Raw genomic sequence first — 16,792 nt, 5'->3', positions numbered from 1 at the left:
TGCCGCCATCACCCCCTCCTCTTCTCTGTCATAGGCTAGATAAACTCTCTGCTTCTCTCTCTGCTCGATTATAATTGCTAACATTTAACAGCTGAGCGTTCAAATCCATCAGAGCAAAGAGAGTAGGCATGACACACAGACTCAAAAGAATGTATAATTTTTAAATATATATGCACACACACACGTCTTGTGGAAACTGACTGGTGCTGTTGTTTAAAATAATAAGATGCAGCTGTTGATAGTAGCGACTGTCTCCAGGTTTACTTCCCTGTGGCCTCTATGGCAGCGAGGAGAAGCCGTGATGAAGGCAGACAGCTGACAGGTGCTCCAGGATTGTGCTGCCATCAGGTGCATCTGCTAAACTTAACTCAGAGACGGGAAGACGGAAGAAAAAAAAAAAAAAAAAGGTAGCGAAGCAAAGAAAGGGAGCATATGTGGGGGAGAAAAAGAGGAGTGGCCACAAAATATGAGGGGGAAAAGGTTTTAAGGATGAGAAACTACTGAGCAGGCAAGAGAGGAAATAATGTGTGTGCAGTGTGTGTGCAGCGTGCCTCTTGAAACTTTATGCCTCTGTAAAGAAATTCAGAGGATGTCTTTGAACCTGTGAGGCTGACTGAATATGTGCCTCTGCGTCTAGACACAGACACTCTGAAGGGCTAACAAGTTTACTGAACAGGTCAGAAGATGGGGAGGCAGTAGAGGAAAGGTAATAAGGAGAGATAATGAGCTGGTGCAGAAAATGATGGAGAGGGGATGGTAAGATATGAATTAAGAATGAAGAAATTAAATAAAAGGTGCAAGGGGGGGGGAAAGGCAGCTTGTCAAGAAGTAAGTGTGCGTGTGTTTAAAAAGTGTGTGTGTGTGTGTATGAGAGAGGTAAAAGATAGGCACTTTGCCATATGTTTATATATCACTGCATGCATCAGCACTTTGCAGCTGCAATACACAGACATGTCTCCAACGCTTGTCAGAAATGCAGCCTGAGTATGAGTTTACAACTTTAATGGATTCACTCTGTGTGCTGCCGTGACAGTGGTGACACTCGCGTTGTTTCTGACTTTAATAAAAGGTGCACAAGTCAGGAGCTGAGGCAGGGATTTGAACCCTTGAAAAGGCCAAGCACAGATGAAGTGTTCACTCGCATCAGGATGTGGTTTTTGGGCCGAGCAAAGGGTGATGGAGTGTAGCCAAGGAGCTGATCTTTCAGCACCCATTCCTCCCATGTGTGTGCTGCTTTCCTGGCAAACACACACGCTTAACACTCAAATGCACAGCAGTGAGGTGGGAGAGGAGCCTGACAGAGCTCAGTACATTGCAGGTAGCCCAACAGTGTGGCTGGGAGCGCTGTCACCAATTTGTTCCTAGCCATGGGGGACATGCAGGGGATGGAGAGGCAGTGGCAGCTCCCTGTCCTCATCATGGCTAATGAGGCTTCAGCTTCTCCTTCTTCCTCCTTGTGTGTGCATGTGTGTGTGTAAATGTCTGAGAGCAGCCCGTAGAAGTTTGTGTCAGAGTGCTGCCAAAGCTCCTATTCCTGAAAAAGCAGAGCTGATATCTGACACAGACCACCATGTACTCTTATATGCAACCCTCAGAGCTGAATTATTTACTGAGCCAAGATATGTGTGCACGCATGCACACACACCAAACACACACACACACACACTAACGGTAGATATTAGGTCTTGTGCAAGGCAGCAACCATTCAATAAACTGCAGCTCTTCAAGGACACCACACCAGCTGATACTTGCTTCCTGAGCTGGTTCACCCATCAAACCCTCAAGGAAGCAGAGAGGGAGGACAGAGAAGATGGCACCAAATCTGTGGCGATAACATACAAATAGGAGTATTTTCTTTATGAAGAGTAAAGGTTGTCGGTGTGTAATGGCTCGAACAAACATACAGGACGGTGCTGTATTTGAGTATTATTCTGATAGGATCATCAAAAAATGGCTCAATCATTTTATCAACCCCTTTACACAACATCACGGCTACACATTTCACTGTTATATATCTGTGAAATGCATGAGTGATGCTGCTATATTAAAGTTAAAGGTATTAGGAGTACAAAGACATGTAATCCTCTGAGAGAGGAGAGCTGTATGTGATTGCCCTGTATCGGAGAACTGAAGGACAAAAAGAACAGTATTTGTTGTCCAGGAGCTCCCCAGTGTGTTCAAGAACGGGAACTGCAGCCTCTTTCATAAATAACAGGAAACCATTATCATTTCAAGTCTTCCATATGGAGGATTACCAATTGATTTTGTTGTTTGGAAAGTTGAAAACACTTAAAAAATAAAATAAAACAAAAAAAAGTTATTTCCTTTTTTTCATTTACAAAATGTAAAAGGATTAAAGCAACTTGTGTTTTGCATGGAAAACTGTAAAAAGTGTCAACTTCGAATGAAATTAAACTAGTTGTGGAAGATCTTCTGCAGCACTGAGAATATCCAGCCATGCAACAACAGGCATGCAGTTAATTTATACTTTAGATTTTACATATATTTTTTATTTAGTTATTAGTTTGTTTGTTTTGCAAAGTGAAACCAATCCTGTCCAAAATGCGCTCAGTCACGAAAACTCCATTAAATAGTTCTGCTCACTTTAAGGTAAACTGCCAGTTTCTGGCTTTAAACCTGTTTGGCTGACAAATCTGCAGGAAGGTGCAACAGTGATATTTTTGCATTATTGCAGCATGCTTCATCACGTCTGCTGTGGCCTCATTGCTATTTGTGTGCATTGGTGTTGTAGAAGCTTTTAGTTTCTTGAGTGTTATTTGAACCAAAGGTCCAGAGTGCTTCGAGTTTATAAAAAGTCATGGCTATAACTGTCTTACTTGTACTTACACCTTTGTGTCTGGAGAGCACCAAAACCATGAAACTGATGTTTCATTCCAGCATACGAGGAGCAACATTAACATTCATTTCGAGTTTGTTTTCTTTAGCGTCTCCTCAGGAGTAGTTGGAGACCATAACAAATCTACACCTGTTGTTCAATGCAAGGCAGCTAGGCAACAGTGATTTATCAGCCTGTTAAGGCTCAAGACATCAGTGAGAGCTGCTAAAGTGAACTAAAATAGGTTGTAAAACAATGACCTATAAAGAAGACTGTAGGGTTTATTTCTGAACTCATCTTATTCACATTCATCTGATGTATTTATCAATTTAAACACAGGTCTGAGTTAAAAAAAAAAAATGTGGGCAAAAAAAATTAATTTAGTTATTATATAAGGGTGTGGGTATTTTACACCAACAATAAAATATCAAGCAGTTCCAATTTAGAAAATTCAAGAAATAAAATCAAAGGTTCTTGATCCAAAGTTCGCAGTGAAACTGTGAAACTCAACTTCACCCAGAAACCAACACGCAGTTGCAAAGTTGAAAATTAAGAGAAGAGGTGTGGAGAACAGTGGAGAGGTGAGAGATGGGGGAGAAAAGTGTAGTATTCTGCTGACTCGCATAACACCAGAACATGGCCGAGTCAGCTTTCAGGGAAAGGTGCTGGAAAGATCAGCTTTTTTATGCTTATCCTCCTGGGACCCTCACAGTATTAGGAAACGAACCTGCCAATGAAAATCTCAGGACTGAGACTGTAAATAAATATTTACCCTTATTCTGCCTTTTAAGACGTGACCTTAAACACATTTGTGTTTGTTGAGCCAAGGACCTCGGACTTTAATCCCACAGTAACACAGTTTAAATGTTCTGAAACTGATGTCGGAAACATTCAATCTGAATTCACAAATACAAAGAAAACAGACGACATGAACTGAGCAGAATGCAAATGAGAAAGGATCTATACAGGCATTTTAATTATGACCATTCAGTGTTTCTGTTGCTTTGAGTCGGCGGGAGAGTGGAGACGAGTCCTCAGGGCGCAGGCGTGGGCGGTTTAAAGAGTCCAGTCTTTCTGAAGTAGCGCACGATGAGAGGCACTGACACCAGAGTGATGCTGATGCGAACGGGAGCGAAGAGCTTGTGGATGGCGTAGGCCAGGACGAACGTGCTGGTTCCTGCTGCCATTTTAGACTGAACCACCGCCTCGCTGAAGCCCAGTTTGCACAGCATGGCCGCCATGTCGATCCCACTGGGGAGCAAAGAGACACAAAGCCAATTAGAGGTGGACATCATTTCCATATTAGCTCATCACTTAAATCGTCTCATCTTCACACTTTTGCTCCCAAAGACTGGAAACGGTCTTTTCTTTATTTTCATATTGTTCTCTTTTACAGAATATGCACATACTTGGACATATGTTGATCAACGTCTATACCCACATCCATCTTACAAATATTCTTAAATACTGATTCAAATGTAATGACATCTAAAATCCTTTCATTTAACATTTTAAAGTCTGAATTAATTTGGTTTGAATGATTTTTCTGTTTGTTCTTTATTTAATTCAAAGAAAATTTGAAATTAAATCCATTTAAATGATGTAACGGTGATATTGATCAGCTTATTAACTTACAAATTCACCTTGAAGGTTTTTTTTTTTAATGATTTCAGCTGAGTTGCTCTAAGCCTGCTCTAAATAATAAAAATTGAATTAGTTTAACTTAATCTTTTTTTTTTTTTTTTTAACAAATATGCAGCTTCAGATTCACGATCGGGATTGGTCGGCGCTTCCGAGTCTGAAAAACCGGTTCTAATGACCAAGCTGATTACCAGCTTTGTGACACTGCTGAGCTTGTTCCTGTCAGTGAGATCTTGATTGTTGGGGTTAGTAGAGTCATACAATCAGAATATAACCTGGAACCGGCAACATAGTACAGGCCGATGAGGAGTATACTGCAAGATTAAGCGCTCAGTGAGCTGTGTTGAGCTAAAAGAGTTTTCATTGTCAAGAAGATGGCTCTCTTCACCTTGCTAGATCACCACGATACCTCGGGCTCAACTCATAACCTGCTCCTTATCAGTTTATGCCTGGAGTTTCAGGTTAAATCATCTAAAAGAAGAGACGGGCTTTCAGTGTTTCCTATGTTGATGATACCACAAACGGCAAAATCGGACTGAAACAGGGATTAAATGTCAGCAAGCTGAAAGTTGATGTCTGACATTGTAACATAACCGAAAATGCATAATTTACGTCTAAGAAAGATCAGATTGTTAAGTAAGACAGAAAATGTATAATTCAGGTTTTGATTTAGGTTTTGTAGAGCGAGTGAACCAAAACAAAGCCTGGCTGTGTTGAACTTGCTTTGCAGTGCATCCCTCTGGTCTTCAAATAAAACAAGTAAATCAAAATGTGAGCAAGTTTAGAAAATTAATCATTTTTTTTAAAAACATGATAAATCCTATTTCAAACACACGCAAAGAAGTATTTTACAAACACTGTGAAAGTTTGTAGATGCACAAAAATCAATCATAAGAACATCACCCCATGAACTGCTGCCCAGGTGGACCCTGAGGTCTTCAGGCACTGGCCTTTTAACCATACTATGTGTTCGATCTAAAACACACGGGGAGGCGGCTTTTAGTTTTTATGGCCCCTGACTGTGGAACAGCCTGCTGGAGAACCTCAGAGCCCCAGAGACTGTTGATGTTTTTAAAAAGAGGCACAAGACTCACCTTTTTAATCAAGCTTTTATTTGATTTTATTGATTTTCTTTATTCCTTTTAATCAAACTTTTTATCATATTTAATTTTTGTTCTATATTATTTTAATTATATGTTTTAACTCCATGTTTTAGTTAGACATTTTAACGATATGAGCTGAAAAGCTTTTTATCTATTTTACTGTTTTAGTCTTTCAGTTTTTAGCTCCAGTGTTTCCTCATGGGGTCCTACCACACTGGGAGCTGCTTTTTGGCCCTCTGACGGGGGTGCTGTTCTGTGGACTGCTCTGGCCCGGGTGGCTGGAGGACTCTGCACCTTGGTGTGGGGCCTCTTGTCTGCCCGGGTCACTGTGTTCGTGGGCCAGGAGCTCTCTCTGTGTGGTCGGCCCCCCAAGGTGGTTTTTTCCATGCCTTATGTCTGGGTGCCCGGCCATGTCTCTGTCTGATAAGTGCAGTGGGTCTGAGCTTGTGTGTTTATGTGTGCGTGCATGTGTGTGTCTGTTTGTCTGTGTCTCTCTGGGTATTTATGGGGGTGGGTGGGTTGGTTGGTATGTTGTATATCATTGTTGGTTTTAGCCTCTGTGAGGCACTTTGTGTTGCTTTTAAAGAATGAAATGTGCCATATAAATAAAATTTGATTTGATATGATTTGAGTTGTAGTTCACATTTGTCTCCACCAGGGGGAGCTGTGCTAAACAAAGAATTATGAGTTTATTTTTCACATTCCAGTCTGAGCTAATGATGTCAGCCTGACATCAGCCTGAAACTGAAACTCACTCACTGAAACTCTGAGGCTACATGTTTTGCTGACTGTGAGATGGGCATTTGTTTTGTTCAGTGTTGGCACTAACATCTGAGCCATTCAGAGGAAAGGAATGTAAGGAATGTGCTAACATAAGTACTTGAGGCCTTTCACTCAGTACAGTCTTTCTCGCACATTAGCAGCCTGATAGCACTCTGCAAACTTAAGTCGGCTAAATGCAAGGATCCATCTACACCCTGACAACTGTTTGCCGGGCACACGGTGCTGAATTAGCAGGCCACATGTCTCGGCTCTGCGGCCACACAGTGATAATGCTTAGTGACTGCTGGCAACACGATCAGTTTTCAGTTCAAGGGTCATGATCAGCTATATACGGAAATCTCCAAGCTGTCAAATGTCTGCCAAGTCTTTTTGGTGTATGGCCACACAGACCGATATGGGCCTGAAACGGTTTGGGCTTAAACTCTTGCCAAAAGCAGGGGAGTGCTGTGCTGCTTTGGCTTTTCAGTCTATCATTATCAACAGTTGGTCGCAAGTTGCAGGAGATATCGGGGACTTTGAATTCTGCCCATCTTGCAACAAAACTGCCAACAAAACTTGAGAAAATTTGTTTGATTTATTCAGGAGTCTGGAGCTAATGTGACTAAGAGGAAGTATTTTGCGTCCTGGACTTCGCTCTTTCTCACAAAACAGGTAGCATTTGTTGCGCAAAACATTTTGGATTCCTCAACACGCATGGCAAACTCTTCACGGTTCTGTAATTTCTAATGCATGCCGTCAGGTTTAAAGGAAATGTTTCTACACTCAGGTGCTCTTATATGGCTTCATAACAATCAGTGAGAGAACTTCTGGAGTGGTCTTTGCGTTTTGCCATTTCCTCCTCCTTTCAGCCTGATTCATCTGTTTTTACTTCTCCTGATTTCCAGTATTTCAGAGAATATTGCATTCAACTATATGTGATCAATGTGTACCATTATGTTTAAGGGTCAATCCTTTTTGCAAAAAAATAAGAACTGGTAGATTTAAAAGAGAAAATTTAGACTAAAGCTGCAATTATGACGTTAATGATCTGCAGCTATGTTACATTTTCTTTTCAAGGACATTTTGTGGTTAAATAACAATTTACAAAACGAGCAATTTGAAGACATTATAGACTAAATGTACTGAGAAACAAATACTGATGTCAAATTGGTTAATGAAGATGACTGTAAGATGCAGCCCTAGTTTGGACAGCCGAACAGAACAAAACAAAATGGAACGAGATGACGTCAGATGCCCTGCAGATATAAGCCATGAGTTTCACATCGCCTTCGCCTCCCCTTTCACAATCTGCTTGTTACTGTTTTTCAAGACCAAGTGTTGGACTGTGCAGTGACAAAGGCACAAAAATGTATTTTGAGTACAAATTGGAGTAAAGAGTTGAAAAAATGGCAAGCATGGAGGCATAGCAATTTCCTCTGCAGTTAAACAGTTTGATGGCACCTACTGTGCACTGATTTATGTGCTTATTTTCAGTAATCTAGGATGAAAATATGGTCTAGTTTTACAGATACTAATGCGTAGGCTAGATATCAAAGGATATTGCATGTTGCAGCTCAATATTTCTAGCATTGAATATGTGGAATACCTTAGCTGTGAAGCTGTGCTCTCACAACATTGAGCAGATTCACTGTCAAAGAAAAAATTCCATGAGAACAAATACAAAAAGGCTTTAGATTTTCAAAGAAAAGGCAACTGGAGCACTATGTACCTGCTGGAGACTTCAGCACTTTTCGTAACGACATAAACTAAAGCTGGCAGCAGGCCGTCACAAGCTTGGGTTGGCCGTTTTTTTTTTTTTTATGAAAGATAAAATGTGATTAGTTGCTCTGGAAAGGAGTGGAAAGTTTTGCACGTGGGGGCTTGGCAGCTGAGAGGGTGAAGCAGCTTTTTATAGATACAAATTGGTTAACTTCATGGAAGGGAAAAAAAAAAAAGGTCAGTAACCACTACTTTAAAAGAAATGCAAACAAGCCAGTAGCAGAGATGATGATAACCATTCCTCAGGAATGGCACAACACTGCTGAGATTTGTCTGGCTGTAAGACATACAGTACGTTTATATGTTACAGAAAGTTTCCAACAGCAGATTTTCTTCAGTGTGAGATACTTACAGTCGCAAAAAAAGCTGAATTTAAAAGAGAAGGGTTAATATTTCATTTTTTAAGCCAACTTTATCAATCCACAATCTGTGCTCTAATAAACAAATAAAGTATGGTCATATCAGATACTTTGAGGAAGTGTACATTACCTGGATATAAGGAGGTAGAACATTCCCAGAGACATAAGAGAGATCCCGACGTGAAAGGAAACTCCCACTGCTCCATACTCTTTAAAAACTTTCTTTAGCTGCTGGGTCTTGTTGGGTTTTCCTCCTTCTGGCTCTGGCAAGTCCCCCGGGCCTTTCTCAGTGGTCGAGGTTGTAGTGGCCTCCTGAACATCCTAGACAAGGAAGAACAAAATAAGACAAGTGAAATGGGAGAAGGAATTCTGCATGGGTCACTGATGCAACAGGAATCCAACTAAAACATGATGCAAAGTTTAATTTTCCTTTTTTGTACTGATTGTACAAGTTGGACGTAGATTCGCGTAGATTCGCTACACAGGGAAAAAAAAATAGTGTGCTGTGATTGTGTACCCAACTTTTATGACTTTCCTCCTATTCATGAGCCAGCCGAGTCAGCTGATTAAACAGACTGCTGCTGATGTGTGTTTTAAGTAATTCCCATTATCACTCACCCATTCACATGCTCATAAAAGATGTCAGTCACTGTCTTCTACTCACACACAAAGAGCCTCTCATAAGTGCACAAGCACACAGATTACTCAGTTTGTGACCTCCGGTCACTTCACTCTGTAAGATGAACAGGCACCACCTCTGTGTGAGGCAGATTAGTGAACCAACTCCGCACGACCGGATCAAAAACACTGCAACAGAAGATTTGCCTGTCGCTTCACTGCACGTAAACAAAATCCTTCGACTGACGAAAGCCTGGAGGGTTCCATGTTACAGGTGTAGTCGTGTTTAAAGCAACATAACAGGTCCAACGGGTTCTGAAGCGTTAAACAAGCATGAATATTCATGGTCTACGTTTGAGCTGCAAACCATTTACTGTACATGAAGTATTCAGGCTGCTTATGACACTTGTACCTGAACTTTTCTCTGTTTAACTTCAATCAGTGTGAGCTCAACGTCACGAAGGTGGCTCTCTTTTAACCTGGCTAAATCACCACGGTAACACAGGTTGAACACGCAACTTGCTCAGGACCAACGAGTGCCTTTTCCAGATGATGCACCAGACAAAACGCCTTTTAAGTGTTACCAGCAGAAGTTTTGAATCTATGCTGACGCCTGACATCATCACCAAACTGAAAGCGTTTGACATGGTGATTTTTACTTTGCATCAGTCTAAGGACTAACAGAAAATCAATAATTTTTAAAGCTTGTCAACAAATTTAGACATTGATAAAATGATTAATTTTAAATAGCCAACTTTAATGAAACAGTGACATCTTTTAAGCAATCAGTCTAATAAATGGTTGGTAACATGAGCTGAAGATCAACTCTTCTGGCCTGAACTCAGAGCTGAATTTAAAACTCTCAATGGTTCTCAAAGCAACTTTGCAGTTACAATAATACAAACCGCAGGCTGTGTGCCATGTTACCATGGGAACTGTGTATTCAGCTGGTGACTCAGAATATGCTATAAATGTCTTTGTATTTGCAGACAAATCTTTTATATTCGACTTATATTGGATTTAACACAAATTAGAGAATTAGTCTATATATTGCAAATTTTCAGTCAAATTTCAGGTGGACTGTGACTTCGATGATCTCTATACTGATATGAGACTGTGTCCGAGCTAATGGCTTTTCTTGTATAAGAAGTCAAAGGTTTAAGAGCTTTGTGCAGTTAAACAAACAGCAGCCATAGATTATCTTGGTACTTTGAAAAACTAACAATTTTTTTACGACCGTAGTCTTCTCCCATCTTCAGTGCAACAACTTTATTGCTCATTATTGTAAAGGTTTTAATATTCTTTGCTCCCACTCGTCTTTTGAATGAAGTGTTGGGCAATTGGCTTGTTTTGCACATTAGAAAACACAAAATGACACAAAACATTCCTATAAGAGCGTGCAGATCCAAAGGAGGAAAGCATGAACTGACAAAGAAAAATCTAATCTAAAATAAAGGGCCTTTGACTGACCGGTAACCAACAAGCCAGTGGTCACTATGAATGAAATCCAGAGTTCTTTTGTGGAGATGGATGAAGCTTACAGAAGACAATCATCTGTGAAGCAGATCCAGCACTCACTCTACCTGCAAATTTCCTGTTGAGCTCATCTCCTTTTTTTGCATTATTGGATTTGTCAGAATTAAAGTAAGTAAAATTCCTTAAATATTTTTCTGTCTTTATTACAATGTGTAGAACGTGTACATATTTAGTTATTCTGGAAAACATTCATCAAATTTTATTTAGAGCTTGTTACGTCTGTGTTGTAATTCTCCAGCCTTGGGCCAGAGTGGTAGTCAAAACAGCCTGAGCTGCTTACACATTACATAAGGACACTGCACTTCTCACATGATCACAAATTGAAAAATAAATGGGCTTTTCTGTTAAATTTTTACTTAGTTTAGCATTGTTGCATTGTTCAGGGACAGGTGCAAATGGTCTTGAATGTGGACCTGTAAGTGCTGATGTGATGTCCCGTAACAGATTCCAATCTCTGTTGACTTCATTAGACTTTGTAAACAACTTCACTGTGTCAGAGATGGAAAAGAAGAACAAACTCAGAGCATGGCTGAATTCACGGAGAAATGCCTCCAGGTGGATCAAATGATGATTCCTTTCAAGGGGAGATTCAGTACAATCAAGCAATATATGCGTGGCAAGCTACACCCATGGGGGTTCAAACAGTAGGTGAGAACTGGGATCTCTGGCATGCTCTGGGACTTTGATGCGTTCAGGGAAGATGAACACATTCACACAGATGGTGACCTCAGGGAGCCCTTTGGGTCCTCAGAAGAGACAATCTTCAACAGACCACCCCCCACTGGATGTACACAAAGACATGATTGCACGTTTCCCAGAAAAGACGAAGAGAAGACACTGCAGACACTGCAATAATGGATAGACAAACACACTGTGTAGCAAGTGCAATGTTCACCTGTGCTTAACAGATGAAAATGAGTGTTTCAGGGACTGTCACTGCTAGTGAACACGGACTTCATTAAAACCACATTGAACGTGATGGAGGAAAAAGTTTTGTAAATACATTTTTTTCCACTATTTTTATAAATAAATGCTTAGTCATAAAACTATGATTGTTGTGTGATTGTTACTCGTAATATATTCTGTTATGGGGCTAAGAAAGCAATCGACCCTGCTAATGAACACGTAAATGTTCTGTATATCTGTTCAGACAAAGTGAGTAAAAACACACAAGTTCTGCTCCCAACTGTGCCCAACGGTGCAAATTTACAACATTTCCTTAAAAAAAAATATATTTTTTTTTTAAATCTGAAAACTCTTTCATTTCTACATCAGAGACCTCCTAAAACCATATCTGAGAGGTCAAAAATGTTTTGCTAATTTTTTTCTAAATCTGGGTCTTACAGGGTTAAAAGTACCACCTTATTCAAATGTCTCCTCTGCCACGAGGAAACATGATCTTCTGCTGAGAAAACAGGAAATACCTCTGGCCTATTTTTAGGCAAAAATATTGACCTTGTGCCCACTGACTGAAACCGCTCTCAAAGTGCACAGAAGCTTACTTCCTGTGGCCCCAACATGTCAACCACATCTGAGTGCCTTCCTCTGAATATGCAGATAGTCTGTGCTAACAGCTTTGAATAATAGTTAAATATATTAACAGTAGATATTGTCCGTAAACATTCTGCAACAAATTATCTGATGCAGATTTGCAAACAAATTTAGATCAAGAGCACTCATTTCTCCATAATAGTTATTTGATTGTAAGAATGTTGTGTTGTAGTTTTTACACACAAGTGCAGGTGTGGATTTAGCCGTTTTTATTCTCTTAGAGATGTCTCTGATTGTAAACCTTGGTCACATGATGGTGTGACCAGTTTTATGTGATTTAGATGGCACTGATATGTCTGAAGAGTAGTTTCCATGTTGTTCCTTGATCTATTGATAGTGAAACCCAAGTAGTATCCAAAATTCGTTGAGTTTCCAAACCCCCAGTGACGACCTTATTATACACCTTTTAAAGGTGACGGCATCTATTGATACCATGTTTACAACAAACGATTAAGTTTAAACAGTTCTTTAATCATGGAAGTTTCATACTAAATCCTTAGAGGCACGTTAACCCTCCACCAATATCCACAGACTTGGTGTACAGTAATTACCACCACCTCCTGAGGGACAAGCCTGGAAGACACACCAACATGAAAGGATGCCATTACACTGACATTTGCAGGTTGAATTGGACCAGGATTTCTGATGAGCATGACTTTCTGTGATAATTTTGCAAGTTTGATGGCGATCAGTAAATTCCACCCTCTGCAGAGAGGCAGGACTCTTGCACATAAAAGCCAGATATGTTTTTTTTTTTTTTTACCACTGTAAAAGAGTTTTGCTTAAAACTTGGTGTGGTGAAAGATTCTGGAAAGCTGCCATAAGCAACATTTGTTTTGGGTACAATAAACTTAATTCAAGTCTTCTATGCCTTATTGGCTGCACTGACAGTCCCCACAACGGGGGACTGAGTTTGACCATTAATCAAGAGGAGAAATACACTAAAAAAGAAACAAGCTGATCTTTTCTCTTGGCTACAATTTGTCTTGCAACGTTTTGGCCCAAGCTTCCGGGATGAATCCACAGCCTCGGAGACGGATTCACTGGGCTGCCATCAATGGACAATGGAAGAGTCCAAAGTGGGTGAGAGAGCAGGCTTTTGCTTTTCAGGGGCAGGACAGGCCAAGCTAAAAGTAAAGGCGGCAGCACCATGGGAGGGTCATGTGAATGAGCAGCTATAGGGAGCTGTGCCAGGGAGGGTGTATAGGAGGGGAACAGTGAGACTGCTGTGTCTGATAACAGCTTTTCAGAGGCATGAAAACACATGCAAAGTCACAGTGGCACGCACATGGAGACAAAGACACACTCACATGCACACAGACATACACAGAGTAGGAGGGAAATGGTGAAGTGGTCACTCCCTCCAAGTCAAGACATTGACTGCTGAGTGTCGTGGAACAACGACTCAGTGAGACGGACCTGCAGCAGCACTCTGGAGGAAACTGCTGACAAATACGTGAACTTTGTGGCTCCGAAGGGAGTTCATTAAATATTGATAAATTACCACTTACGTTGGGCTCCAGAGGTATGGAAATATCCACATTTCTGCTTAAGGCTTGCAGCTTCAAGGTACACTAGCAACTGACCAAACATGTTGGTAGCAGAGTTGCATTGTGGGTCATTTAGGCTCCAGGTAAGTTAGTGAAATAAAAGATTGTTTTGGTTCTGCATGACTTTTACTACCTCCACCTGAGTCCAGTCTGCCCGACTGCTAAAATCCGCAGTATGGAAGTTTATCTCATCAGCTGCTCAGGGGCAAAGAGTGGGGATTCTATAATAATAAGATTTATTAACAATAATGAGATTAGTAATGATTTCAAAGTCTGACAAGTTGTGAGCTGAAGATTAACTCTTCATGAACTAAACAACTAATAAGTCCTTTAAGAGAGGCCCGTCTTCACAGCTTAAAGAAAATACTCATTTTCTTGGCCATATCGCAGATCAGGTGGTGCAATGCAACATTTGCTCAAGTCCTGTACTTGATTCAAATTTGAGACTCAGTAACTGGAGGAAAGAAAGTATTTCCATATTGTGCAACCTTGCACTTCCACTCAACAACATTTTAAGGGCAAATATTTTACTTTGTATTACATTAGTGTGACAGCATTAGTTACGCACTACTTTTCAAATGATCCTTTTTTTTTTCCCCCTATCTTTCCCATCTGTGAAACCCACATGTAACCAGATTCTGTGATTTTGATATTTATTTCTTGATAAACTGAAAGCTGAAGTCGTACCTATTCTGTGAGTAAGAGATGTTTTTGAATGCAAGTCTTTTACTCGTGGTGGAGCAGTGGGGACAATTTCCACCACTGCTCAGAGCCATTCCTTTAGTATATGTGGCATTTCTGTGCTGCAGATTCGTTCTGCTTCTCAGGCAACATCAGCTGGTCTCATCAGTCTAAAACCTAGACTCTGTTGCTGTTGGCATGGTTTGAAAACGCTAAGTGCTGTATCACCACAAATAGCAGATGCAGTGCTGTCAAAGTCAGTAAAGAAATCTAAGGCAAACTAAATCAAACTGACATTTTTTAATGTACCTGGATCAATTCCAATCAAACGGAGGTCATTCTTTAAAAAGGTTACTGTAAATCTTTGCATTTGGTTTGTAATTTCAATAACCAATAATTCTCAAATCTGCCTCAGATGCTGGGACTGGAAGGAACTTATTTCCCACAAAGTTTCATCCCTTGACTCATTGTTCAATTAGTTGTTTAGTCCAAAGCAAAAAAAAAAGAATAGACTTGCTAACTTCTTGTTAAACCTCTTTCAGTCTGTCCATCAGTTCATAATTACATCTGTGTCAGCTTTGAGAACCATCAATGTTCTCATTGATCAATAACCGCTTCACTGATCAGATTTCAGCCGAGACGTTAAACATTCTTTATTCCTCATTAGTAATCTTTAAAGATGATGAATATGTACCACCTCGGAGCTCTCACACAGCTGAGGAACATTCTGTACAGAAATGTTTGTTGTGCCTTGTATCGCTTGTGTTGATACGCCACTGAAAGCCACGTGCCAACGTGCAAACTTAACTCGCTTCTTATTCAGCTGTTGGTGAATTATGCCACAATGACTCACTACTACTATGACTTCCTATGAGGCAACTGCAGTTTCCATCCCAGTGTTGGCACTGATGTGCGTGAGTCAGCGTGTTTAAACGGTAAAGAAGACAGACTGATTGCACGCGGACTGCTGTGTTCGCAGCACCAGCTGACAGAGCACGTAGCTGCGAGCGTCACGCACAGTTGTGTAACACGCCGAAAAGAGTCATGTCACAGGAGAGCTGCTCTCTGCATATTTATGGTAAAGTTTGAATCCCGTCACCAGGCGGCCGCTTTGCGGGCACAGACTCGGATCCGTGCGCTCACATTGGGAGGTCACAGAGGTTATACAAACACTTGAGTTAACAGATAATTTTTACCGCTTTGTCGCTGTCCGCCTGCGCCTCACTCTTCTTCGTGGTAGCTTTTGTGGATGAAGCTCTGGTCTGCATGATGGTGGTGGTGAAGCAGCGTTCACTAGAAACCCCCCAGTTACCTGTAAACAAAACAACATCCGGCGCGTCTCTGCTGTTATGGCGCCTGATGTTATCAAAATCACCGCCTTGACGTTGCGCGCTTTTGGTCAGATTCACAGCTACAGTGGCCACCCGGTCCAAGTGTCCCCACTGTGAAGTTACAAAACCAGACGACGCGTCCCAGCTCTGCACGGAGTCTGGCTTTTGTTTTCCCAGGTGCGCTCGGTTTAGACCGACTCCACCGACGGACGCACAGAAGAACCGGTGCCGCTGAAACGTGTGGCCCGCTCCTGCTGTCAGGGTGACGTCCCTCAGTCCCTTTGCTTTGACTCGCACCAGAAACGAGCCCCGAGACTTGAAAGCCTGATCCAGAGCCGCTGCTGACAGCTTCCCCGAGCGGCACAAAAGCATCGTCGATACGGCTCCTCAAGCGAGCTTAGTGTCTGCAGAAAAAAACGCAAATAAAGCCAGTGAATCGTGTCGAGTTACGAATTATGGATGTAAGTGGTTGGAAACATGCTGTCCTTTGCCCTCCCGTGTCCCCCGGCTCTCTTGTTGACCGATTATCACCAACAGCCAATGAGAGCTGACGCGCAATCGCAGATAGTAAAAGGCTGGAGTGGAGGGAGGGGGTACTTAAAGGTATAACCGTGCTGATTCATGTTATTGAGTTATATCACTGAACTTCTATTGGAAATATAAAACTGAGCCCAGGACGTGTGTCTTAAAGCCACGCAGCTGAGTTTAAAGTGCTCACAGCTACAGGTTGACTCTCTCGTGTGATAAGCGTGATGAAAGTTAGATCTGCTGTTGTTTTCAAAGATTATCACCCAAGTGGCGTCTTTATTGGACCAGTGCAAAGCATCACTGCCATACATTCTAATATGACAAAAATCCTAATATCCACGTTTTGTTCATTTAGCTGAAAATGTGTCTCTGATTTAGTTTATTGTTAATGTCATGGTTTACAGGATGGCCAGAATATAAGGGGCACAGCAATTAAATCCAAAAACATAAAAGAAAAATAATACTAATAATCTATATGGCACTGTTCTAAATCTATGTTACAAAAGTGATTGAAACA

At 41.1% G+C, this 16,792-nt stretch overlaps 1 protein-coding gene across 1 annotated transcript; it reads right to left on the bottom strand.

Moving 5' to 3' along the window:
* Window positions 1-3,193: 3,193 nt before the first annotated feature.
* On the bottom strand, window positions 3,194-16,308 carry fam210b (family with sequence similarity 210 member B). Its single transcript, XM_072381811.1, has 3 exons — window positions 15,613-16,308; window positions 8,611-8,801; window positions 3,194-4,087 (listed from the first exon to the last, which is right to left on the bottom strand). The coding sequence occupies exons 1-3, from the start codon at window positions 16,117-16,119 to the stop codon at window positions 3,871-3,873; spliced, it is 915 nt and encodes a 304-aa protein (XP_072237912.1). The 5' UTR covers window positions 16,120-16,308; the 3' UTR covers window positions 3,194-3,870.
* Between the last annotated feature and the right edge of the window lie 484 nt (window positions 16,309-16,792).

The sequence above is a fragment of the Leuresthes tenuis genome, unplaced genomic scaffold (assembly GCF_036924035.1).
Source record: "Leuresthes tenuis unplaced genomic scaffold, fLeuTen1.0.hap1 SCAF_3, whole genome shotgun sequence".
NCBI lineage: Eukaryota > Metazoa > Chordata > Actinopteri > Atheriniformes > Atherinopsidae > Leuresthes > Leuresthes tenuis.
This window is presented reverse-complemented; position numbering and strand designations above follow the sequence as displayed.